The following is a 25,977-nucleotide window of genomic DNA, read 5'->3' on the forward strand; positions in this document are numbered from 1 at the left end:
AGTTGACCGCGAATGACTAACAATGCCATCTTCCCCACTACACCTGCAGAACCATATTGCATAACAACGCACGACATTCCAAACCGTTTCGTACACCTGAGATGAAAATATAAAATTCAATTTCTTTTAAAATTGAGGGCGGCAAACATGAAATTTACGAGATCGAATACAGGTTGAAAAAAAAATTGAATAAAAAAAAAGATGTTAAATGTGCTCTCCCTGCCTCAGCACCAGGCCATGCCACAGCCTTTTGGGGTCGTTTCCAGCACATCACCAGATGCATTGATGTTGTCGCCTCATGATGTGTGGTGGAAAGGGGGACGTATAATCTGTGAACCCCAAACACAGTGGCCGCATGCCTTTAACTCTATTCCACCGACCAGCGTGGGAATCGAACCCACAACATACGTGTTGGCGACTGAGCTAACTGATCATTTTGGTTTTAACAAGGTTAATGTGATATTTATGATGAAATGATGAATTACGTAATACACGTATAAATAGACTATTATCAGCTGTTCAGTCATGTACTACTTTGTGGCCTAACGGGTAATGCTCAGCTTTGGGTGCTCTCAGCTCTAGTAGATTGGGTTCAAACCTCTACGGATATTTTTTTTTTACTAAAAAAAAATAAATTAAAAAAAAAAAAATAAATAAATAAATAAAATAATGAATATTGTTTTTCTTTTATTTTGAAAGAGAGATATTTTGAGGGTTGTAAATGTCAGGCCTAAACAAGTGGACCTTTTTTTAAAATCAGAAACAAAGTTGCATGGCATTATTTTTTATTAAATAGACTGCCATAAAACATCGAAAAGAAGATCATGCGCTCCTTCATTTTTAGTACTCTTGGATGGGCTTCTTTTCCACATGGAGTTCTTTTCGAGATTACTTTTGCAAACTAAAAGAGGAGAGCTGATAGGTTCCCGGCCGGAAAATGTTTTATTTACATGATTTGAACAATCTTCTAATGTAAAAATTAACAAAATCAACATTTTAACTTTTTACTCTGCTAAGAGGAACACAAAGGATATTATTCCTGAGTACGATCAAAGCATATTAATCGAAACGTCGAGAAACTCAATAGTTCTTTTCAGAACTAATATACGTGGTGTACCGCAATATCAACAAATGATTTTTTTTCTTAAATTTATTAAAATTTAGTAACTTTATTTCTATATACCACTGTGCTCAACTGACATACAAAAATATATTAAAATTCAGTGACTGGACCAGTTACCGTAGTACTATTTCTATTTCTGAAGTAAATAAAGGCATAAATGGCGCTCCGTAGAGAAGTAGAGAATGCTCCATCGTCAGAATGACGTTCTGAATATGCCTCCAAATTTTACGTTGCGGATGTGACGCCCTCCTCGCTAAATTTCGGATTGATTCGGATTTTCACTTTGCGCACGCGCTCTAAAGAAAGTTTTGGACAACTCGTCGACGACACCAGCAGCAAGACACAGAAAATGTCCGATGCAGGTTTTTTTCGAGTTAGTATTTGTATATTTCTCCATTAAATGCTATAAATATAATTTGGTGAACTTACTAAAGAGTTCTTGAAAGTTTATTGCTAGGATTTTATTTATTTATTGCTTATATTAGCGATTAAAATAATACGTTTTCGGTATTGCAAAAATAGGCCGGCCAGATCAGCAGCTGCAGTCACTCTCACATACATTTTACCGTTTAGGCCCAGGCCTACTACTAATTGATAGGCCTAGGCCCTAGTTTTAGGCTAGCTAGATGGGCTTGTATCGTGATACCAGCGCACAAAATTTGGCTTGCCCGGCTTAGATAATTTGCAAGCAGAGGAGAGATCCAGCAATAAATTCAATCTAGAATTGTCTGATTAAAATAATTATGAATAAGCCTAACTAGGCTAGGCTAGTAGTAGTAGGCTAGCCCCTCCCTGGCTGGGCCCTACCTGAGGCTCAGTCTCTAGGCTAGAGTCTATAGGCCTAGCTAGTTAGGCTAGGCCTATATTGATAAATCTATATTAATTAGGCTTTAGTACTAGTAGGCCTAGTCAGTAAGAATAAAAGAAAGGTAAAAAAGCTAAACCTAAAAATGTACATCAGTATTTTTGTGTATGATAAATAAACCTACCTTCTTATTGTATTTGTATTACAGGGTACAAGTGCAGACCAGGATAACCGGTTTGCAAACAAACAGAAAAAGCTAATGAAGCAAATGAAATTTTCCGACATTTTGGAAAAGAAAGTGAGCATTCTTTTTTATTTTTGACAAGAACTGCAATCAAATGATAATAAAACCAAACAAGTGTTGTACAGTATTCGATTTGGAACTTCTGTAGTCAACATAGATTTGTTGAGTACTTTTTGCATTTGAACTGTAAATTGTAAACTGAGTGTGGTCAACAGAAAATCATTTTAATAGAAAATGTTAAAAAATGCAAGCTTTTTTTGTTGACAACAATCTCAATGCTCAAAATACTTGGTTAAATAAGTACTCAACGGAAAAACTATACTCAACAGTAAACTCCCAATTGTATACAACAAATGTAATTAACACTTTTCAAAAACAACTATGACAAACAACGTACCATTTAGCTTATATGAGTTATAACATTACTAAATGTAAGCTGGTGCTGTGAATACAACCACAAGTGTTTCAAAGTTGACGATGGCATGTCAGTTAGTCAACTATTTTAGGGAGGTTGACACTGAATCTGTTTATTCGTTAATGAGTTAACTAGTTCTAATTCGGTATTTAAATTTTGTGTGTGTTCATTGACATTAAAATGATACATAGTTTTTTTGATATTTTAAAAACCTTTCATATCGATTTTAAGTCCATTAATCTTAAAAAAATGTCTTGGTTTTTTGTAATTTTGTTGTGAAGGTGCAAATGAGCAAGGTGAACCTGGATACAATCAAGCCATGGATCACAAAGAAAATTACAGAAATCTTAGATGTAGAAGATGAAGTATTAATTGGATTCATATTCAACCAACTTGAAGAAGAGGTGATTAAACTTTCATTAACAATTTATAGCTAACGTCGACCAAAGTTAAATTATTAACATAATTTAATAATAGTTTATAGCACTGATATTGTTGCAAAATTTTAAACAAGCAATGGATTTGATTTAGAAATCAAAATAAATACCATTTTCATTAACAAGATTTATATTCAAGTTTTGAATTTAGCAATCATTTCAGTATAGTATTTTTTATAATAAAGGAAGTGGATTTTTGTTTTAAAAAAAATTGATTTTTGAATTTATGCCTCAAAGATGAGTCAAGGTAAGATGTTAATTAATACATGAATCATAAACATTTGTTCAAATTATGTAAAATTAAATTTGCTATCCTTGTACAGTACAGTATTCACAAGGTTTGCTATTAGCAACAGGTAAGTATGCTTTTTTTTAAAGTTCATTCTTCCAAAACCAAACTCTGAAATAAAGAAATTATCATAAGAAGTATTAGATATTCGACAAGGTTTATTGCAAATATCATGCGCAACGCATTGTGGGAAGGGTTTGGCAGTGGCATTGTGAAAAAAAGGTAAAGGTATTTGCGATAAACTTTATGACCCCAACTTTCTTTTAAAGTGCATTATTCAACGAGACATTTGTCATGGCTGGTGTTTTAAGCATTGACTTTGTGCATAGATTAAAGTAAGTTTATTGTGTAAGTTCTGGTAGAAGCCTGATTATTATGTGGTAAGTAGGATGACATAGACTTGTAAATAGTAAGTGGTGTAAAGTGCTCTACCTGTTTAAATAAAATCTGCTCGATACCTACAGTACAGAATTTACTGTAGATTGCAGATGCAGTACTGTATGCACTGCAGAATTACTGTACATTATCTACTGCAGAATTACTGTACAGCCTGTACTGCAGAATTACTGTACATCATCTACTGCAGAATTACTGTACAGCCTGTACTGCAGAATTACTGTACATTATCTACTGCAGAATTACTGTACAGCCTGTACTGCAGAATTACTGTACATTATCTACTGCAGAATTACTGTACAGCCTGTACTGCAGAATTACTGTACATTATCTACTGCAGAATTACTGTACAGCCTGTACTGCAGAATTACTGTACATTAACTACTGCAGAATTACTGTACATTATGTACTGCAGAATTACTGTACAGCCTGTACTGCAGAATTACCGTACATTATCTACTGCAGAATTACTGTACTGCAGAATTACTGTACATTATGTACAGCAGAATTACTGTACAGCCTGTACTGCAGAATTACTGTACAGCCTGTACTGCAGAATTACTGTACAGCGTGTACTGCAGAATTATTGTACATTATCTACTGCAGAATTACTGTACATTATCTACTGCAGAATTACTGTACATTATGTAGTGCAGAATTACTGTACATTATGTACTGCAGAATTACTGTACAGCCTGTACTGCAGAATTACTGTACATTAACTACTGCAGAATTACTGTACAGCCTGTACTGCAGAATTACTGTACATTATCTACTGCAGAATTACTGTACATTATGTACTGCAGAATTACTGTACAGCCTGTACTGCAGAATTACTGTACATTATATACTGCAGAATTACTGTACAGCCTGTACTGCAGAATTACTGTACATTAACTACTGCAGAATTACTGTACAGCCTGTACTGCAGAATTACTGTACATTAACTACTGCAGAATTACTGTACAGCCTGTACTGCAGAATTACTGTACATTGTCATTATGTAGTGCAGAATTACTGTACATTATCTACTGCAGAATTACTGTACTGCAGAATTACTGTACTGCAGAATTACTGTACTGCAGAATTACTGTACATTAACTACTGCAGAATTACTGTACATTATGTAGTGCAGAATTACTGTACATTATCTACTGCAGAATTACTGTACTGCAGAATTACTGTACATTATGTACTGCAGAATTACTGTACAGCCTGCACTGTAGCTTGCGGGTACATTATGTACTGCAGAATTACTGTACTGCAGAATTACTGTACATTATGTACTGCAGAATTACTGTACAGCCTGTACTGTAGCTTGCGGGTACATTATGTACTGCAGAATTACTGTTTAGCTTTTACTGTAGGATTACTGTACTTGTTGCAGGTACAGTATATAAATATACTGTAAGTTGCAGGTATGTAAAACATACAGAATATATAATATTCAGGTTTAGGTAAGTAATTAACTCTTGTATTCTCAGTTACAAATTCTGGTATGTATGTTTCCATTACATTATACTGTACATAACAAAAATCACAATTTGACACAAATATCTTTTTGCTACTTAAGTTTTGTAGCAGAATTGGACCATCATTTTACAATTGGATTCAATTCAAAGAACATTAATTCACGTCCAAAAGATATTTCCTGTCTTTGACTATTTGTTTTATGGATACGATGGTAAGTTGATAACTATATTTAAAGTAACAAAAATCCACTTCTTCCAACGATGTATCAGTGCTTTCTAATTGTTAGGAATTAATTATGAATATAAACTGTTTTCATCTTATAAAATGTTTTTTGGGAGAGAGAATATTTTTCCAGATTTTACCACTAAAGAGATTCACTGTTCTATTTTATTTGTAATGTCAACATAAACAAATATTACCTGAAAAATGTTAGACAGAAAGAAAATTGTAATATGTATTTTTGCATTCAAATTTGGGTGACGATTTTTTAAAATTTTTGGCAGAAAGTACTAAACTAAAAAATGGCACTCTGGTGTAATAATCTTACCTGGTCTTTTCATGATAAATATGAAATAAAAATTTAAATCAATTATAAATTAAATACAAGTACATAAATGAAGTAAAACATATTTTAGAAATTAATTTTTACAAAAAAAGAAATTTCTAGAATAAATTGACGATATGCCACTGATTATAAATGTTTCATCTCCCGATTCAGATAAAATGTTAAAATTATCTCAGGGAAATCGTTGGCACACGTCGCGTCTTTACCAGAGGAATCACACGGCAGCAGCCGATTTAACGTACGGATGTCCACGCAGTCGCTAGTCACAGGCATAAACGCTGAGTGGTTTGTACAATAAGTGAGGATACTAGTCTCAGTGCATGTAAATTGAGAAGGGTTAAATATCATACTGGTACTAGGTAGTGATCACTGGTAAATTTTAAAGGTTTAAATCAATGGTGATATAGTGATCATCGCTTTAAAAATTACGATAAATTTAAGGGTTTTTTTTTTTAAATAAAAATTGTAAGCAGGGATTGTGATCTGTAACTAATTCACTTACACCTGACAAAGTAAAGGCAAAATTTTAGAAATCGATAGCTTAATGAAAAATAAATGTATAGATTTTGGTGGCAACTACTCAGAATTACTCCTTTCCCATATTATCAAACCTTATTTGTGAAAGAGTAGGTGATTAGGCCCAAAATTAATTAATTTTCAATGTTGAGTTTAAGGTGTGTTTGGCAATCATAAAATAGTTTTTGTATAAAAATAGTCAAATAAGGTTTGATAATCAGTCAGTCATAAAACTCTGATGATGTTGCAGAAAACAAGGTATGTCATTGACCCTGTGATTCTGACCTGTCATTAGGAAGATTAGTATACTATTGAAGTTTCATAATTGAAGCTAAATGTTTTTCTCCATGATTTTTTAATTCACTTACTGTAGTAATCCTTTTTTTTTTTTTGTGTATAAAGAATAATCATTTTGGGAGATAATTCTTATGTTGTGTAGCAGCAGTGTTTAATATCCATTTTTTTTATTTAGGTTCCAAATCCAAAAACAATGCAGATCAATTTGACTGGTTTTTTAAACGCGAAGAATGCCAATAAGTTCATGGAAGCGCTCTGGGAGCTGTTACTGAGTGCTCAGGATAACATTGCTGGTATTCCAGCTGCCTTCCTTGAGCAGAAGAAAGAAGAAATCAAGAAGCGGCAGGTAGGACTTTAATACTTTAAACTATGTGCTAATTGTTGATGTAAAGTTTGCGATACACTGGGTATATATTTCTGAAAAGAAGTGTTAGAGTGTCTTATCATTTCAATCAATATACTTTGATCTTCCTCGGATGTACTAATTTTTCTCAATATTTGAATAGTAAGTGGATATCTGCAATTAATATTATGAAAGGTAAATAAGGACAAATATAACCACTCTCCATATAATAAAGATTTAAAATGATGGGGTATTTCCAAACAACTATCTGTTACGATCTTCAAATCTCTTCACTAAATGGGAAGAAATTCTATTTTAGTGTGATTTTCCGTTTTCTTTCAAGTATTGTTTGTTTTGTATATGGAATTTTTATTCTGAAATAAAGTGATCAATCAATCAAACACAATGTAAATTTAAAGGTCTGTCTACACTATCAAACTAGTTTCACAAAAAAGTGTGATATACACAAATATGGTAGTGAATATAACATCATCATCTCCATATATGGGCACATCACATTGTTTTGTCACATAAAGTTTGATAGTTACTTAAATAATTTGATGCAGATGGAACAAGAACAGATTCAAGCAAGTTTAAAGAAGCAGCAAGATAAAGATAAGGAACGACACAAGAGGTCAAAGGATGATGGAGATAAAAATGAAGATGATGGCAAAGCTAATGGTGATGCTGATTCAGAATCTAAGTGAGTAGATTTGATGTTTGTTTTGATTGCTGAAAAGAACAGTTCTCTTTGAAACCAGTTTCAACCGATATTGGATTCAATAAGTAACCAAATTCAATAACTTGTATTATAATCATGGCTGCAAATTAAGGGGTATTTGGTCGCATTTGCGACCTAATTTTTCTGATTGCGACTAAAGAAACAGAATAGAAGATCGTCTGCTTGTGCGAGTTGTTTCAAATTGAAGTCAGGTGTGTTTTCCCTTTTTCAAACACTGTGTTGTAATTTAATCTCTCTACTACGGAAGGCTCAGGAGTTTCCACTAGTCACCGCCGCCGCAAAGGAGTCCGGTTCATTCAAGCGTACAAAGCCCCTAAACATTTTACACTCGTTGTGATTGGAAGTTCGTCCATTTATTGCATGCTGCCTTACCCAATCACACAAAAGGACACTGAACACACAGCACAGTGTGACGCGCGGACGACACAAACCTCGTGGAAAATCACCTCCGTTTTAAAGAAGGAATATAATTATAAAAACAATTGTACCGCCGTACACAGAAGTTAGCCAGGGCGGGCGCGGTAGATACAAAGGATTGTCGCCGCGCAGTCATCAGCATTTTTTAGGCAGTATAATGGTTATATCATGATTACTAAATAATGTAATAATGATATATATAATAATATCTATTCATTATATAGATTAAACAGCAGTATTGTTTATCAGTAGATTTAATACTTTATTCCAGATTCTGATTATCGAAAATTATATATCAGAGAAAATACCGCAACTTTTCCTACGAAGTAGCTTCGTAAATAAAACAGGCTACGTTGTTGGCTTTGTAGGTTACATTGTTTGGCTTCGTAAACCTCAAACAACTTCACGATGTTCTTAGTAAGTAACAAGGTGTGAAAATTATTATTTAATGTGTTATTTTTGACTGGCGGAGGAGGACCAATTTGTACATTACTAAGAAATATATACTATAATAGTTTTTATTCGTAATGTTTCATTCGTGTGTTTTTTTACTCTCAATGGCGAAGATCCAACACAATGAACTATGCCAACTAATAAAAATAATATAGCGAACGTCCAGTCAATCCAGAAACATGCAAACAAAAAGATCGTAAACAATTCATTCTAAATATAGTATCAGAACGTTCAATCGGTCGCTCAAAAAGACTGCCGACAGAAGACCGTAATTAATACAGACCTAGTTTTTTGGTCACATGTCATGAAACGTGATACTCTGTTTTACCACCGCAAACCTCTCGCATGTTTTTTTTACTCGGTACGAGGGGGATGGCACAAAACAGTGTACCTGAATTTTGCGTCACATGAAACGTAATACAGCTCGTAAACTGTTCCCACGGTTCACACGTTTTTCCCCTCCAAATTCTGGTCGGGTCTTTTGTCGTAATAATAATTTACAAAGGCCTATGTTAAATCTTAACATGGAATATATATTTATTTTGCATATATTTTGTTGGTGTCCTAGCCAAGGTGTTGTTGTTTTTATAATTCGCTAAACCAAGGTAGGATTGAATCATGTAGGCCGCCGAAACTCTCTCTGCGTGAGCTGAGGGCATCGGGCCCGATGTCCTGCCAAATTAGGACAACCGATGTGTAGGGCGCCTACAAAAATTAACGGCTAGGATTTTAATTAGCCAACAATACATGTTTGTTTCCATTGTTCATGCTCCTAAAGGCGATGACATTGGTGTTTACAAATTACTAACCCTACGAACCACCCTACGATCCGACGCGTAGATATTATCATAAACAATACATCGTAGGCATGGCAACGAAAAATACTTTGGAAATTATAGGATATGTTTAGCGAACAATGACCTCCGATCTATTTACGCGTAGGCTACGAAAGGTTACGCGTATATACAAAGCAGTAATTTCTTTCTGTACCGTAAAAAGAATAGATCTTGCGTGAATATAAGTGTGCATAACCCAAATTAATTGAATTCTTCAGTGCGGAATTTTTATGTGCTCAGAAATCGATTGAAACAACCTATAATTACTCAGAAATCCCCCCCCCCCCAAAGCGGGGCCATTGGCGGCCCCCTGACCCCCAGCCTAAGGTTGTATTTCATTTTTATACACCCCCCTTCCCCCCCCCCCCACTAAACTCAAAACGGATCTGCGCGGATGGGGTTTGAGGGAAGGGGGTTAGTTGTCGATGAAAAGGTGCTACTAAAAAAATTGGTGGTGCTACCAAAAATTATTATGAGCCATCATACAAATTTGATAGTGCTACCAAGTAAAAAAGTTAATTTGCAGCCCTGATAATTCATTTAAATATTTATCACTTTTTATTATTTTAATGATTCTACTAAGGTACAAAACATATCTCAAAATTGTAAGATTTTGACAATAAAGTTGACTTGTATCTTTCCTTCTTTTCAAATCAATTATTTATTTTCTTTCAAAATCAGGGCTGAATATAAAACTACAGGTACTATAATGCCAAGACCAGCCAAATGGGACTGGGATCCACCAAAGAAAGATGGCGACGATGGTGATGGTAAAGAGAAGTCTAGATCAAGATCTCCTGCATCTCCCAAGGCTCCGGTCCTAAAGGGCACTCCTTCCCCTCCGCCTGTAGGCCAAATTAAACGAAAAGCAAGGTATGTCTCCCTTTTAACAAGTGTTTTGAGTAAACCTCTTTGTTTTTCTGAAGTGTCCTTTTGAAACGAGAGAATTGCAGAGGAAGTAATGGTTAAATAAAAGAGCACATGTTAAACTGACCCATTAAATTAGCCCATGGAATTTTTCCCCCTTTTTGGTAATAAAGAACCACTCTATATTAAAAACAAAATATCATGGCTTGTATGGCAGGTTTAGGTAGTGGTGCTCATACCATTGTGTTTTTGGTCATGATGAAGCCAAGATTAGAACCCAACCAGCACCAAGTGTGTCTCTGTCATAATAATTAAAAGATGAATATTTCATTTTCAGGTCAGATGCGGAGAGTGATGATGCAACCACAAAACGTTCAAGAAACAGAAAGCGCAGAAGCTCCAGTTCAAGCTCCTCAAGTTCATCTCGTAGTTCATCCAGAGGTCGCGATAAACGTAAACATAGGACAAAATCTAGGCAAGTACTGCTACTATTTCTGCCATGAATATATTTAGTTTACCAGTGCACCAATAAAAATCAAGTAGAGTTTTTTAAATATTTTATACACATCCACCAGTGAGTAACCCACCAATTACCGGATGAATACCATGCTTATAAACTAAGTCTCATTTGAGTATTAAGGAGTGAGGTTGAAAGAGTTACAACCCTGCACTAGGCCAGGATTGAACCCAGGACCTTGGGATTGGAAGGCAAACTTGGTGGTTTATGAGAATTATTAATTGGTTTATGATAATTAATGAGTAGATTTATTTGTTTAAACAGGTCACCTAGAAGGAGATCCTCAAGAAGATCTCCAAGACGATCACGTAGTCCGAGAAGATCTCGAAGTCCAAGACGATCACCACGTCGCAGAAAATCTCCTAGATTTCGAACTAGGACACCGCCAAGAAGGAGATCCCCTCGAAGATCTCCCCGCAGGCGTTCACCGCCAAGACGACGATCGCCACCTAGAAGACGATCCCCATCTCCCAGAAGACGGTCTCCACACAGGAGGCCTTCACCATCACGAAGGCGTAGTCCCTCGCCTCGTAGACGGGTTCCTTCTCCAAGAAGGCGACCGTCTCCACGTCGTAGACCCGTTAGGAGCTCACCTGACAGCCCGTCACCAGTTAGAAGAAAGAAGAAATCACCACCAGTTAAAAAGTAAGCTAATCAGGCTCATGCTATATCTTGATTATATTTGTTCTATTTTTAGAATATAGTGACGCAATAAGAATTTCAAATTCTTTGCCCATATTTTCTGAGAGTAAACAATATATATAGCTGCAGTTGCGTGAGCAAATTTGAGTTGGTGTTTACCGACCAACATTTTGAGCTATAAAGTTGCATTGCACGCGACTACGAAGATTTCAGTTTTGTGCAATATTTATTTATTACACTACTGTTTTCTTTTCAATAGAAGGTCAAGGTCATCTGACTCGGATTCCTCTGCATCTGGGTCCGAATCCTCGAGCAGTTCCCGATCTCCATCGCCAAAACCTAAGAAGTTTGTAGACCGGAAGCCATCACCAAGCTCCTCAGACGATTCCGATGCTCCTCCACAAACTATAAAAACTGAACCAAAGTCCCCTTCACCACCTCCGGCTCATTATAAACAGAAGTTGGAGAAACAGAATGAGAAAGACAAAGTGGAAGCTAAGGTAAATTCTGGTTTTTTGTTTATATATTTAGGCAAATTGCCAAGGATAATCATAAGCGAATTCATTACTATCCCTTTCAAAAGACAAACATATACACAAGATGCTCTCTACTTAAACAAAGTCTTATTACGCGTCTTTGTGAGTGGAGTTATAAATTTCCATTGTCATTAGAAACAATCGGACACTGACAGGACTTCAACCCAGGACCCTTGGATTGGTAGCCAAGCATCATAACCACCCCATTCTGATTTTTATGTCTAGACTATATATATGTGAATTTAGATATACTGTAGTATGCTCCGTTTTGTTTACAAATACAGTTAAATGAATCAAATTGTTTCTTAATTAGAGCATATTTCTAAACGCATTTCAGTTGTAAAATTATACTTGATGATAGTGCAGAACAATTATAAAATATTACTGTGTTAATGGGTTTATGAAAAAAACCCACCTCTGTTACGAGTCTTTCACACCTACTCTGTCTCAATGTTTCGTTTTCATGGCGCGTCATGCAGCTTGTACCAACCTTTTTACTTGATATGGACTGGAGTCGTATGGCAGCAGGTGTGAAGGACCTTTAAAGCCTTGTCTACACTAACAAATTTTATGTGTCGCAAACGTTTGATGTGCCAATATATGGTAGTGCGATGCTTAAATATGGTAGTGATATGACATCATCATGGGCACATCAGAATCTTTTTTTTTGATAGTGAAGGCTTTACAAACTTATTTTAAGTTACCAATACAATTGAAGTAAAATAATTATATTTTAATTATATATTTATTGATAATACTGTATTGGGATTTCTTGTTTTATATTTAGTCCTGATATGATTTCATTTGGATCCTAATATTATAACAAAATTAAAAAATTCTCTTCTGTTTTATTTAGGCAAATGAAAGTGCTAAGAAAACTAAAGCACAAAGTGACAGCGATTCTAGTAGTACTGATGTTGAGAAAAAAAAGGCACCATCTCCCAAGAAGAGCAGATTCCCCCAAAGGGTCTACAGACGCCATTCATCAAGCTCATCCTCCGACAGCGATGATGATGAAAAACCAAGTAAAAATCGTAAAGCCAGGAAGTCAAAATCATCAAGTCGATCTGCTTCACCGTCTAGACGAAAGAGACCTGGAGCCAGGGGGCATGACGCGTAAGTTAATTTGAGTAGTTTAAACTTGATACTGTATTTGTTTATTGTTTCTCTGCACAAACACAATGTGTCACAATAAAAAAACAAAGTTACATCAGTAAAAAAAGTGTGCAGAAGGAGGCTAAAAGGAGTTAGGAGACAGTAATAATACTTGTTTCTAAACAATTTTTGTTTGAAGTATTAATTTATATATTTTTTATTTAATAAATTCAGTAAGCCCCGATCAAGGAGTCCTAGAAAACGAAGTCCACGAAAAAGAACTCCAACTCCTCCAAGACGGCGCTATTCTCCAGTCAGAACAAGACATTCTCCCGTTTACAGACCTAGACGTCGTAGCCCAATGATACAACGTTACAGGCGACCTGATCCATACTATAGAAGGAGTCCGTCTCATGATAGAAGTCGAAGGTATTCACCAGACAGACGCAGGAGGAGTCCCACCCCAGAAAAGCGCCGCAGAAGAAGTCCTTCCCCACAAAGAAGAGCATTTCAAGATAAAGATCGCCGTGAATCGCCTGAAAAAAGTAAGCGATCACCAAGTCCGAGGAGAAGATCAGGATCTGGGCGTAGAAGCAGCCCTCACCAACACAGATCTCCAGTAAAAAAGCAGAAGAGTCCTTCACCAGTGATCAGACATCAAAGACAATCCAGCAGTAGTCCGGAACCTCCACCAATTCAGAAAAAGCAACGTTCACCATCGGTTGAACTAGAAGAAACTAAATTACCAGAAAAAAAGAAGAAAGGTTCAGAAAAGAGGGCAGAGAAAGTAAAGAGGCAAAAAATGTCGTCACCAGAAGCAGATTCTAGCAGTCCAGATCAGAGGAATGATTCCGATATCGAGGATTTACAGACTCCAAGTAAAAAGAAGAAAAGGACAGCAGAAGGTGCTTCACCAAAGGTATGGTGATGATTAAATGCAAAATATGGCACTAACTGGCCATTATCTAAGTGGGTCTTTAAAGCTCAGGTACAGGCATGAATTTTAAATATAAAATTTGGTTAATTGTACATAAATCAAATATTTGTAACAGAAATCAAGATGAAAAAACATGAATTTCCCCCTTAATATGGTCAAATACAAAATTTGGCAAAATTCTTCTATAAAAACCAGGAAGACTTTTTTTCAGTAGTTAGGCAGTTAACCTAATGTAATAACATGTCTGGTGACTCCCTAGCAGGTGAAAAAAAGATGGTAGATATACGGTGGATAATTTTTGCTATAGCATGAAAATAAAAATCTGAAGTTGAATAAAAATATCAGAAATGTAATATTTTTCATAGCTTTTTAAAATGCCTCTCTATTTACAAAATTTGTGTACAAAAGAATAGAGATTTTACTGTGTAATTTGAACTATCCCCCCACTGATAAGAAAGTGCTTATTTTCAACAAGCTCGTGTAACACAAAGAAAATCCAAAAACTATGAAACATAGTAGAAACTATAGATCGATAATTATTGGAATGTATGATCAATAGAAATTTTTGGCACCTGGCCTTTAAGTTCATGAAAGACTTCCTAATATGGGACCCTGAGTTTGCCAAAACAAGATTAGTACACCGATGTGCCAGATAATTGTCGTATTTGATTGGGACTTTTACCGTTGAGTACTTATTTAATGGAGTATTGTGAGCGTTGAGATTGTTCTTAACAGAAAAGCTTGCGTTTTCAAAGTTTTCTATTCGAATGACGTTCTGTTGAGCACAAATTTACAATTCGAATACAAAAAGTACTCAACAAATCTTTATGTTGACAACGAAAGTTCCAATTCGAATACAACAAGTGTTTCTATCTAAAAAAAATCTGGAATACTTTATTACCATTAAAAACATATACTACACCACTTTCCTGTGCTGTAAGTTGCATTGTATGCAATTGTTTGCTGAATTTATCAACTGCTTTCATTTATACTGCATGTCTATTTTTTCCTCTAAGGTTGCATCGGAAAAGAAGAAAGATAAGAAAAAGCACAAGAAACATAAGAAACACAAAAAGCATAAAAAACACAAGAAGTCCAAGAAAGCGCAACTAGCAGGTGTAAGTATGAGTACATGAAATTAGTATTACTCTACAGAAATGAATTATTTTTTATAGCCAACCTACTTCCTAAATATAACTTAACCTACCCTCTAAATAATCGCTACTATGAAAAAAAAAACATTGATTAAAGATAACAATAGGGTTTAAACACAATTGCGGCAAAAAACCGTTATGCAACCTATTTCTCCAAGCTTACATAGCGCTCTCTATAATGCCTAAATCTCATGAATTATTCGTGATTTTTGCAAAAGATGTCGAAAATCAAATTGCATTGTACCTCGTCGTTAAAATGACTCATACGAGTACGCAATAGTGAAACCCCTCCTTTGGGACACCACTATTAAGGTGTGAAACATTTAACACTACCGCCAACCCTCATTCAGACAACACTTTATTGGGCCCAGAAAATGTATTTAACCTAATCCCTCCTTTCCCACCCACCCATTGTTTCATTATTATAACTGATGCATTTTTTTCCTGCCATTTGCCACCACGGTTGGAGTTGTTTTGATTGGCAATAAAGAATCAGAATTTAACCACAGACCATGATTTTACATTTCTGTAGGATTCAGACAGTGATGGGGACAACTTAGAAAATTTGGAAATGCAACTGCGAGAAAAAGCGTTGCAATCGATGAAACGAGCAAGGGAACAGACAGCACCCGATGAGGAGGGTTCTTCATCATCATCGTCGTAAATGTGGACATGGTGGGAGTTGGTTTATTGTTAGGTTGTTTTGTAAAGCTTATAGCATTGTAACAGTTTTGATCAATAACAAATAAACAAGAAATAAATGTTCATTTAACCGAATATCTTCACTTTCTATGAACATTTTAATCAAGTATAAATTACCTTCTGTATTAGAATTTTAAAAATTGTGCATTTAAGATTGAAATTGGTATTATTATTACGAGAAAGGTTGACCCAAAAATATAACCCTCCCAATACACCAGCAGCACAAACTATTCCTTGGTATGCTTGTGCTATTTTATATTGTAATTTAAATTTTGTTGAATTCTCTGCACATGTTGAAATAAAATGTAGTAGACAAAGGACAATGACAGGCGTTTTATTTTCAAATGATTCGATTGTGCAAGCCGGCCCCATAAAAAGGTCCAATCCCGTAGCAGTGTGTGGACACTGGGGTAACCCCCTACTCATCACAAGGTGGTTTAAAGTGCACATAGTCCTTATACAAGAATATTTATACTGGGTAGCCTCTTCAGTCTAAAACTGTTTTCCTTGAGGGCCCAGTGTATAAATTAAATAATAAGTTTGTGACAGTGTGTGTACTAGTGTACTACTGTAGGTTGTTTAAAAAGTGCATATGAGCTACGGTTTATAGTCCTTATTCGAGAAGGCCACCAGAACCATGGAGTGAGCCTTGTCGGTGTTATAGGTACGGGTCTATCTAATGCGCTTGGCCATTATATAAGACTCTTGTTTGTATAGAGCAAACCCATATGTGCCATGTTTTTAATTTGAAGGTTAAATACACCGGCCTTGTATGCGATGCAGGACTCGCTGCATCACAAAATGTGTCCACATTGCCACAAACTGTGTACAAGCATCTGCTCGCTATTACATTTTTTTTTTATTATTAAACTTTAATGCAACTGCATGGCCCAGAGTTGATTAGCTCTGAGGTCAATGTATTACCAGCATGTAAGCAATCCCACTCCACCTGTTGGGAAAGGAGTTGAGGAATACCCATGAAGTAAATATTTTAGTTTAGTAAATATCTTCTAATTATCTGCTTTCCATGGACATTAATTTGATTCTGGATATTGTTGCTAAATGATGAGATTTTATTCTTGATAAATTACATTGGGCTCAAAATAGCGCTGGATTTGGTTCTTGATGGAAGTTATATAATGAACTGGCATCTCTGCATTTAGACAGAAAATTACAATTCAATGCAATATAGAGCTCAATTTGGTTCTTGATGAAGTTATATAAGGAACTGGAGTATTTGCTATTGAATGCAATATAGAGCTCAATTTGGTTCTTGATGAAGTTATATAAGGAACTAGAGTATTTGCTATTGAATGCAATATAGAGCTCAATTTGGTTCTTGATGAAGTTATATAAGGAACTGGAGTATTTGCTATTGAATGCAATATAGAGCTCAATTTGGTTCTTGATGAAGTTATATAAGGAACTGGAGTCTTTGCTATTAACGCAATATAGAGCTCAATTTGGTTCTTGATGAAGTTATATAAGGAACTGGAGTCTTTGCTATTAATGCAATATAGAGCTCAATTTGGTTCTTGATGAAGTTATATAAGGAACTGGAGTATTTGCTATTGAATGCAATATAGAGCTCAATTTGGTTCTTGATGATGTTATATAAGGAACTGGAGTCTTTGCTATTAACGCAATATAGAGCTCAATTTGGTTCTTGATGATGTTATATAAGGAACTGGAGTCTTTGCTATTAACGCAATATAGAGCTCAATTTGGTTCTTGATGATGTTATATAAGGAACTGGAGTCTTTGCTATTAACGCAATATAGAGCTCAATTTGGTTCTTGATGATGTTATATAAGGAACTGGAGTCTTTGCTATTAACGCAATATAGAGCTCAATTTGGTTCTTGATGGAAGTTATACAATGAACTGGAATCTTTGCTATTAACGCAATATAGAACTAAATTTGGTTCTTGATATAGTTATTTAAAAGTCTTTACAATTGGCTCTTATCTGGAAAGAAAATTGCAATTCAACGTTGTGATATAGAGCTCAATTTGGTTCTTGAATAACGATCTTTAAGGAAACTGAAGCATTTACATTTAGCACTTAACTGGAAAGAAAATTGTAATTCAACATATTGAGCTGAATTTTGTTCTTGATAAAGTTCTACATTTGGCTCTTATTCGAACAGAAAATTGCAATTCAACGTAATATAGAGCTCAATTTGGTTCTTGATAAAGTTGCTTAAGATTTAGAAGAATTTTCCATATGAATTTTAAAACTTCAGGTCAACATATTAAAGAAACCAATTTGGTTTCTTTGTCTTGTTAAAATACAGCTCTGTTAATCCAATTATTTAGTATCCATTGGTGGCAGTTGTTAAATCATCTAGGTTGAGCAGTCATCAATTTAGAAATATTTTTAAGGTGCCGTTCAGAATTATCCAGTGATTGTCAATTCCAAGATATTTGAGAATATAAATAATTTTCAGCAATTATAAAATTCTTGCCAATTTTCAGTTAAAAAAAAAAATTCAACGTAGCATTACTATGGAATGTTTTCAACAATGGCACCAAATTAAATCTTCAAAGCACAACAGCTGTCATAAATTTCTTTAAAAATCTCAATTTAGAGACTTCATTTCTGTTTGGTTCCAAATTAGGAATATTAATAAATCGTTATTATAATGTTGATGCATCCACTGTCCAATCACACCTGTTGATGAGTTGCGTGTCCATGGCAATCGTCCGTCCATCCAATCATTCATCTCTGGCCACTGGTACCTGTAGACTTGGATCTGTGTTTTATTTTTAACACAAGCCAACATCAAGGGTAACCAAAAAGCTTATCAATTGGATTTGTCCTCAAATTATTTCAGCAATTTCCTCTGGAGTTTTTTTTTTTCTCCTCACATTTTAGTTCTTTATCCAAAATATATGGCATTAGTCTTGCAATTGTTAATAATATCCATTAATGATCATGAAATCTGTTTCTGAAAGTTACAATCTTACCTGAACAAATACAAAACAATTTTACTAGTCTAAATTTGAAAATGGAGCACATACAAATTGATTGCCCATTTTTACAGACAAATTTTGACATGCACGATTTTTGTGTGTCTTTATATATCCAACAGGATTAGGGTAGAATTCCAGTTGGCTCGGTATTTAAGGGGAAGGGAGGAAAAAAAAGAAAGGGATAGTGTTAGTACAAACATATAACATAGCAGGCAAATACTATAACACTGCAAATGATTTTAAGCTAAAATCTAATGTTTATATGATTCACATGACGAAAACAAATTTTATCTGCTTTGTATGAAATTTGTTCCATTTTTTTGTCAAACAAATAATTGAAATAGACACATTGAAAAGAAAACAAATTGAGACGTTTGTAAATTTTGTATTCTAGCAAAGCAGATTTCACTACCTAAGTTTTATTCACCAATTTGACAACTTTACAATTTTTTTGACATTATTAACGAGAAAAAGAGCCAAAAATGTTGAAACATCAAACTACTTTTTATTTTTACAACTAAATTTTACTTTCACTAAATTTTGATAAAATGAGTCTAAAATTAAAGCGCTGTTCTTTTAAAATTACTACATTTTTATGACCACATCTAGTCACAATCGGTATCTTTTTCAAACATTAAGAAATCGGATACGAGTTCAAAATAGTTTTTCATAGAAAAAAAATAATATATAAACACTTAAAAATGGTACGACTATACTAAAATGGCATTTAGCCAACTAAATTTGAGTTCATGGAAGCTATTTATATTATAAATTCAGCAAATTGAATATCGACGATTCTGATGTTAACAAAATTTGAAATCATTAAAATCCTTTTTAAAGAGTTCTTGTTGAAAAAACGTTCCTCAATGATTCTGGGTTTATTTACATGGCAATGATTGGGAACACTAAATACAGCTCACAAGTATAGAAAAATGTCATTATGGGTATGTAGAAACTTCAAAGTCCAGTGTTCAGACATACATTCATCCATAGACTATACAACTAACTCCATCCACCCGAGTACGAGTCTTTGTACCAGTAGTCATTGCCACCAAGTGGCTGTTGGGCAATTGGTTGGGCACCCCATTGTGCTCCTGTTCTACCCCTTTTGGGATCCCCAGATGGTTGGCCATCATACTTGCGCTTTCCTGAAACATTGGCACCACCTCGCCCACCTCTTCCTCCACCACGCCCCCTCCCTCTCTGACCTCCACGCCCACCTGCCCCTCGACCTCCACGTCCTCTCATTCCACCGCCTCCTCCACCACCCATACCTCCTCTACCCCCACGCATTCCACCACGTCCTCCTTCCATACCACCGCCTCTACCTCCACGACCTCGCCCATATCCACCACCACCGCCGCTGCCATATCCTCCCCCAAATTCATAACCCCGATCGTAGTAGTAGTCATCGGCGGCCCATGGATCATCATACCCACCACGGTAGTCGTTACCATAATACTCCTCGTATCCACCACCAAAATAGTTATAGCCTCCACCGCCGCCTCCTCCTCCACCACCACCCATGAAGGAAGAAGGTCTTCCACGCATTCCTTGGCCACCTCCTCGTCCTCTGAATGGAACAGGTCCATAATCAAAGAAGGGTTTTCTTCCATACCCTCTGCAAAACAAAAAAGATATTGTTTAAAATAATATACAGACGCATGTTTTTAAGGGCATGTAGCTTTAGCACCAGAGTTGTTTTGCCACAAACATGTAATGATGCATGATTTTGTTTAGTTTAAAATACACTATCAAACTTTATGTGAAATGTGGTGTGCCCATATATGGTAGTGATATACCTAAATAAAGTAGTCATTATGACATCATCATGTCCATATATGGGCACAACACATGTTTATGTAATAACAAAGTTTGATAGTGTAACCTTTATATTTTGATAGTAATAGTAGTAATTATACATCATTGTGTCCATATATGGGCACATCACATGTTTACGTAATAACATAAAGTTTGATAGTGAAATCTTCATATATTATATTTTACCTTTGTTTGTCCATATGCATCTTCATCTGCCTTTCTTTCTTTTTGTCTTTATCCTGAGGTGGTTTAGCAAGTGACACTTCTAAGGTGCTGCCTTCAAATGTATTATTGTTCATTTCATTAATGGCTTTTTCAGCTGAATCACGGTCTTTGTAATGCACAAAACAGTAATCTTTTATTTTCTTGACGCGCTCAATATCGCCAAATTCTTTAAACTTTTCTTGGATCCTTTCCTCGGAGGCTTCAGCAGTTAAGTTCCTGACATAGACAACTTTAACCTACAAAGATAAAATATAGAAAATGTTTAGGTTAATAATTTTTAATATAGCAGCTATTTTAGGTGATCTGAAAGATTAGATAAGCAAAACACAGGCCTTGTCTTTTAAAAATTATAGGTGTGCTACAAATTGCACTCCTCAATACATTCTGCTGTAGGTCTGCTGTTTGTATTTTGGTGTGTAGATGTTTACCAAAATTAAGCGTGTTGTAAATCGCACTCCTCAGGGGCAGTTTAGGAGTGTGTTAGGTGAGTGATCGCGCTCACTCAAAAGACTGATAACAAAATATCTTGAATATACTGACCTTTGACATTGTTTCTTCATCAGGTTGGGGTTGTGGGTCGGCCCAATCAACTGTGATGTCCACGCCATTCCAAACCTTAACACGCCCTGTTGAAAGCTTCCTCTTGGCAGTTGACGCCGCTTGGTGGGTTTCGTATTCAAGGAAAGCAAATCCACGGTTTTTCTTTCGATCTTCCGTCAGATATATTACAACTTCTCGTAAACCAGCTATGTTAAAAACAAAATGTGATTATTTACCAATTATGTAACAATATACGATAGGTTTGGAAGATTTGCAGCACAGGTTTCAACAACGCAACTTGTTGAAACCAGCTTCATCAGAAATTATTTATTAAACTTGTCTTAACCTCAAGAATAGGTCATTATTTTTACCTGGTAAACAAATTCCAACTGACTTTGACAACAAAATGACTTACGTGCATGTTTTTCAAATTCTTCCTTGATCTCCGCCTCAGTCTTATTCTTAGGAATTGACCCTACGTACAGTGTTACATTCGGTGTCGAATGTTTCACACACATAGCCTTGTTCCCCTTTAATACATGATCATTTAGCTGGGAAAATAGTACCAAATCACAAACGTAATTCTTTGTTCCAATATTACCCCAAAACATACTAAATCATACAACAATTTTGACTAATGTTCAAGATTTTCATTATCGTGATTGCAAAATCTGATAAGCAAAAGAACAATAGCCTTGTCCAGAATAGATTTAGTACATTTTCTTGGGGGTTTGTTCACATCATATTAAACTTACGTGCATGTTGGCTAAACTCCTCCATAATATCTTCCCTTGTCTTGGATTTTGGTATGGGTGCAACATACAACTTGCAATTAGCCACCGATCGAGTGACACCAATCTTTCGATTCGGCTGGATTTCCAAGTCGTTAAGCTGTTAAGTTAAGTTTGTAGAATTTTGTGTTTTTGTTTTTTTTGGTCCGAATACATACAATGGCCAATTATGGAATATAACATTCATTAAAATTTTGACTAGCGGTGACATACAAATCAGATATGCATTAGGAGATGGACTGCAGTGCAATATGTGAAAATCCGAAGCACACCCCAAAAATTCTACGGTAACAAGATTTTAGCCAACTGCATAAGATGTAAGAAAAACACTGATATCAGACTACCTGCACTCAAATTACCTCTTCACTTCTAAAACATTAGTCAAATCATTAAAATTAGTTTCTTAACACCCTTAGACACTATTTTTTTAATTGAAGGAGATGGCTTAAAGTGCAGATTAGCCTGATTTTAAAGCATTCAACAGACTTGCAAGCATGCAAAAACAAAAGAAAACATGCAAGATTGTTAACAGGTTTATAAAGCTCTGTCAACACTATTAAACTAGTTTACAAACAAAAAGTGTGATAAATATGGTAGTGATATGACATCACCTCCATATATGAGCATATCACATTTTTTGTCACATGAAGTTTGATAGTGTGGACAGAGCTTTAGAAAGTAGATGGATATAATTATCCTAAACAAAAACAAAATCGTGCATTTAGAATATTACAGCCAAAACAATATTGGAATAATTCTTGCACATTTAAAGTTTATTTACAATGTATATAAATAGGGTGGATTCAAACCTATTAGACAACAATTTTACCACTTTCAAAGGGTACTTGTACAATTAATATGCAATCCCAAAACCTATTTCAGAAGACAACACCCAAGTATTAATTGTGAACACTCCCACTTTGAGGAAACGCCTTAATATTTATTTTCAAAGACATACCTCAGACACAGCTTTCTTTGCACCATCTTTGTCACAGAAAGATACAAAAGCGTAACCTCTGTTGTTTTGCGTGTTTGGATCAATCATTAACCTCATGTCCCAGATTCTGCCGCATTTCTCAAACAACGGGACAAGATCATACTCAAAAACATCTCGTGGAAGCTTACCAACAAATAACTGCGAAAACAAAATAATTCTGTAGTTTTAAAATATATCTTATTATTAAACAGGATGAATAACTCAAATCATAGATCATACTCAAAAACATCCTGTGAAAGTTTACCAACGAATAATTGAAAACAAAATAATAGTTCGAAAATCTATTGCAATATTAACAAGGATGAAAAACCAGAGAAAAGATAAGAGTTAAAACGAATTGTAAAAACTGGAGACAAAGAAACAAAGACCATGACAGAACTATGACAATCAAGAGATAAAGATTACAATGACAGATGCCAGCAAGAACGACAAAAGAAAACAATTGATAATTAGATAGAATTGAATAATAGCAACAAAGAAATCAAAATAATGAAGTCAGCAACAAAGCAAAGCTTTTGCATATGTTTAAGTACCTCTGTGTTGGCTGGAGCTGGTCCTTCCCAGTCAGGTGGTGGCCCTCCATATTTTCGTTGTCCCGTCGTTACATCTAGTGAATAACCCGTACTGGCTAATAATTCCTGTAAAATACAAATGTTTTTGTTACGTAACCACAGATGTAAGTAGGTCATATCATTTGAAGACTGAACTTAAATAACCGAGTACAAAAGCGATTGTGAGGCTGTGTGTTTAAATTATACATTCACAAAATGTACAGAACATAAATTAAATTAGTTTATGTACCTGAACTTTAGCTTCATCTGGACCCATTTTGTCGGCTCCGGATTGCGCCCCTTTCATTTTTCGTTGCCTGTATGTTTTGATGACACCACAAAGGAATGCACTTTTATTATTTACATGAGTTAAGTCACTGTCTGAAAACTGTTTTAAAACACCAACAGCATCTGTTTCGTTTAGTTCTCTAAGAGCGTCTAATGCACGTTCATCAAGTTCTTCCTCTTGTAGCATCCCTGCAAGAAAAATTAATTTTATTTCTAAATTGAAGTGATTTAATAATCAATTAGAATTAGTTATGGCATAATTAATACAAAGAATAGCGGGCTTTCATTTTAAGAGGATTGTTTTTCTAAATTGGGAAATGTCTGGTAATATAATGCCATAAGTACCATTGGAAAAGAATTTGTCCATCTCCTCTGCAACTTTCTGGGGGTAACCCATCCCAAGAAATTTATCATAGTTCTCTGTTTTTGCTACTGGGTCTTCAGGTTCTTGTGATTCCTGCGTCTCCATTGGTTCTTCTTGTTCTGCTACTTCATCTACATTTTCCTCCTTGACGACATCTCCATTTGTTTCAGACATCTATTAATTATTATATATAGAAAAAAACATATATATATAATTTGTGCTGTTCAATTTAAGAATGTTTATAGGTGTAGGCTAGATCAAATAATTTAGCCTGCGATGTCCTAGTGGTAGGACAGCCGCGGTAGCCACAGCGCACACAAAACTACGATTTGCTTGCTGGGATAGGCCTAGATTCGGGCCTAGATTTCTTTGTTCTCTCGTCGCGTGTTTATGCCAGGCAGGCTAGCATTTTATTTAACACAGTTCGAGTCGTCTAATAAAATCTCTTTCAGAGCACATATCTGAGGCTGAATACAAGTTTTATTTAACATATTGATAAACTGCAGTGCAAACAATTATGGAAAATGGCTTATTACCGCATTAAAAACAACAGGAAATCAACTGAATTAACCAATTTATTATCACGGAAAAATCTAAAATCGATTTAGGCCATGCCTGGCGTTTTAATCATTCATTACTAAAAAATATAAACACCAAAAATCGATATTAAAAACAATAAGTTAAGAGCCAAAAAGCCATACAAATATATCGCAAGACAAAATAAAAACAAAAAAACTTTACCTTGGAGATTATCGTTTAGAATTTTAACCCAAAAATGACCGCTAATTTTGAAAAATGTTACAACTTTGAAACAGAATTGTAGATAGAACAAGCTATGGAGAAAGGTGGTGTAGAGAGCCGCGTCGTGGGGAGGATTAAGGTAGCGTCAGCTCTCATAGACGGGTTTCATGGCCTCACTTGATTGGTTAAAATGCATAATTGTTTCGCGGGCTATCCTAATATGGGTATGACATATCCATATTTGGGATTTACTTTTAACAGATTCCTTAGCTTTTATTAATCTTTTTGTGAGGCGGTCATCACCCTTTTGTTCAAAATACACAAAACTGTACAATAAAACGCCCTGCTATATAAATACGACATCGGACCAGGGAGGTGTCGGACAATACTTTTGTTGTTAAATCTTGTTATTCATGTACTGCTTTAAAAAAAAAAATGTAAGCATTTAATACTGCAGCAGCAGATCTACTATTTTTACAAACAGAGTAGACTAGCAGCAATGAAGCATTGTGTAAAAGAATCATTATTCTTTACTCCATGTTATAGGCCTATTTGAATTTAGGTATCTTTATTTTTATAAAGTAAAATTTCGACAGTTCTTTTTTTAAAATTCTATAAGCATGTATAACACCAATCCGTCAGCCGTCTGGAAAGAAGAAATAATTGATTATTTAATTTGAAAATAAACATTAATTAAATGATTAGGCCATGGAGGATTTCTTTTCCCGACACACATCAGACTCGCCTTCCAATGTATTAGGTACACTGCTGGCATCGGTTTTACATAGACATATGTTATTTTCAATCTTCTTAAAATGTATCTCACAAAAACATGAAAAATGAAGATTAATAAAAAAGACTTTGAATAGGCCATTTGGCAGTTT

The 25,977-nt window shown here is 35.2% G+C and overlaps 2 protein-coding genes across 5 annotated transcripts; one reads left to right on the forward strand and one right to left on the reverse strand.

Moving 5' to 3' along the window:
* The first annotated feature begins 1,439 nt into the window (after positions 1 to 1,439).
* On the forward strand, positions 1,440 to 15,773 carry LOC140054267 (uncharacterized). 3 transcript variants are annotated; one of them, XM_072099190.1, is made up of 13 exons: positions 1,440 to 1,496; positions 2,137 to 2,226; positions 2,869 to 2,991; positions 6,736 to 6,906; positions 7,470 to 7,606; positions 10,033 to 10,224; positions 10,556 to 10,693; positions 11,000 to 11,380; positions 11,637 to 11,877; positions 12,770 to 13,029; positions 13,243 to 13,927; positions 14,962 to 15,063; positions 15,632 to 15,773. In XM_072099190.1, the coding sequence occupies exons 1-13, from the start codon at positions 1,473 to 1,475 to the stop codon at positions 15,761 to 15,763; spliced, it is 2,676 nt and encodes an 891-aa protein (XP_071955291.1). In that variant the 5' UTR covers positions 1,440 to 1,472; the 3' UTR covers positions 15,764 to 15,773. The 3 variants fall into 3 exon arrangements, with proteins under 3 accessions (XP_071955291.1, XP_071955293.1, XP_071955292.1); XM_072099192.1 differs by lacking the exons at positions 1,440 to 1,496; positions 2,137 to 2,226 and adding an exon at positions 5,901 to 6,045 and having other exon boundaries at positions 2,866 to 2,991; XM_072099191.1 differs by lacking the exons at positions 1,440 to 1,496; positions 2,137 to 2,226 and having other exon boundaries at positions 2,866 to 2,991; positions 5,901 to 6,906.
* LOC140054269 (heterogeneous nuclear ribonucleoprotein Q-like) lies at positions 15,164 to 25,240 on the reverse strand. 2 transcript variants are annotated; one of them, XM_072099193.1, is made up of 9 exons: positions 25,094 to 25,240; positions 24,334 to 24,526; positions 23,951 to 24,177; positions 23,683 to 23,787; positions 23,111 to 23,287; positions 21,777 to 21,912; positions 21,362 to 21,567; positions 20,783 to 21,057; positions 15,164 to 20,396 (listed from the first exon to the last, which is right to left on the reverse strand). In XM_072099193.1, exons 2-9 carry the CDS (start codon positions 24,524 to 24,526, stop codon positions 19,778 to 19,780), a joined length of 1,938 nt encoding a protein of 645 aa, XP_071955294.1. In that variant the 5' UTR covers positions 25,094 to 25,240; the 3' UTR covers positions 15,164 to 19,777. The 2 variants fall into 2 exon arrangements, with proteins under 2 accessions (XP_071955294.1, XP_071955295.1); XM_072099194.1 differs by lacking the exon at positions 21,777 to 21,912 and adding an exon at positions 22,117 to 22,252.
* Between the last annotated feature and the right edge of the window lie 737 nt (positions 25,241 to 25,977).

The sequence above is a fragment of the Antedon mediterranea genome, chromosome 7, assembly GCF_964355755.1.
Source record: "Antedon mediterranea chromosome 7, ecAntMedi1.1, whole genome shotgun sequence".
NCBI lineage: Eukaryota > Metazoa > Echinodermata > Crinoidea > Comatulida > Antedonidae > Antedon > Antedon mediterranea.

Bases quoted from the DNA above. Each gene is read 5' to 3' on its own strand.
- LOC140054267 (XM_072099190.1), top strand. From the start codon at position 1,473: ATGTCCGATGCAGGTTTTTTTCGA. The intron at 7,607-10,032 runs GTGAGTAGATTT...TTTCAAAATCAG, and splicing joins GATGCTGATTCAGAATCTAA to GGCTGAATATAAAACTACAG. The intron at 13,030-13,242 runs GTAAGTTAATTT...TAATAAATTCAG, and splicing joins GGAGCCAGGGGGCATGACGC to TAAGCCCCGATCAAGGAGTC.
- LOC140054269 (XM_072099193.1), bottom strand. From the start codon at position 24,526: ATGTCTGAAACAAATGGAGATGTCGTCAAGGAGGAAAATGTAGATGAA. The intron at 21,913-23,110 runs GTATGTCTTTGA...CTATTTTCCCAG, and splicing joins CAAAGAAAGCTGTGTCTGAG to CTAAATGATCATGTATTAAA. The intron at 21,058-21,361 runs GTCAGTATATTC...TTATCTTTGTAG, and splicing joins ATGAAGAAACAATGTCAAAG to GTTAAAGTTGTCTATGTCAG.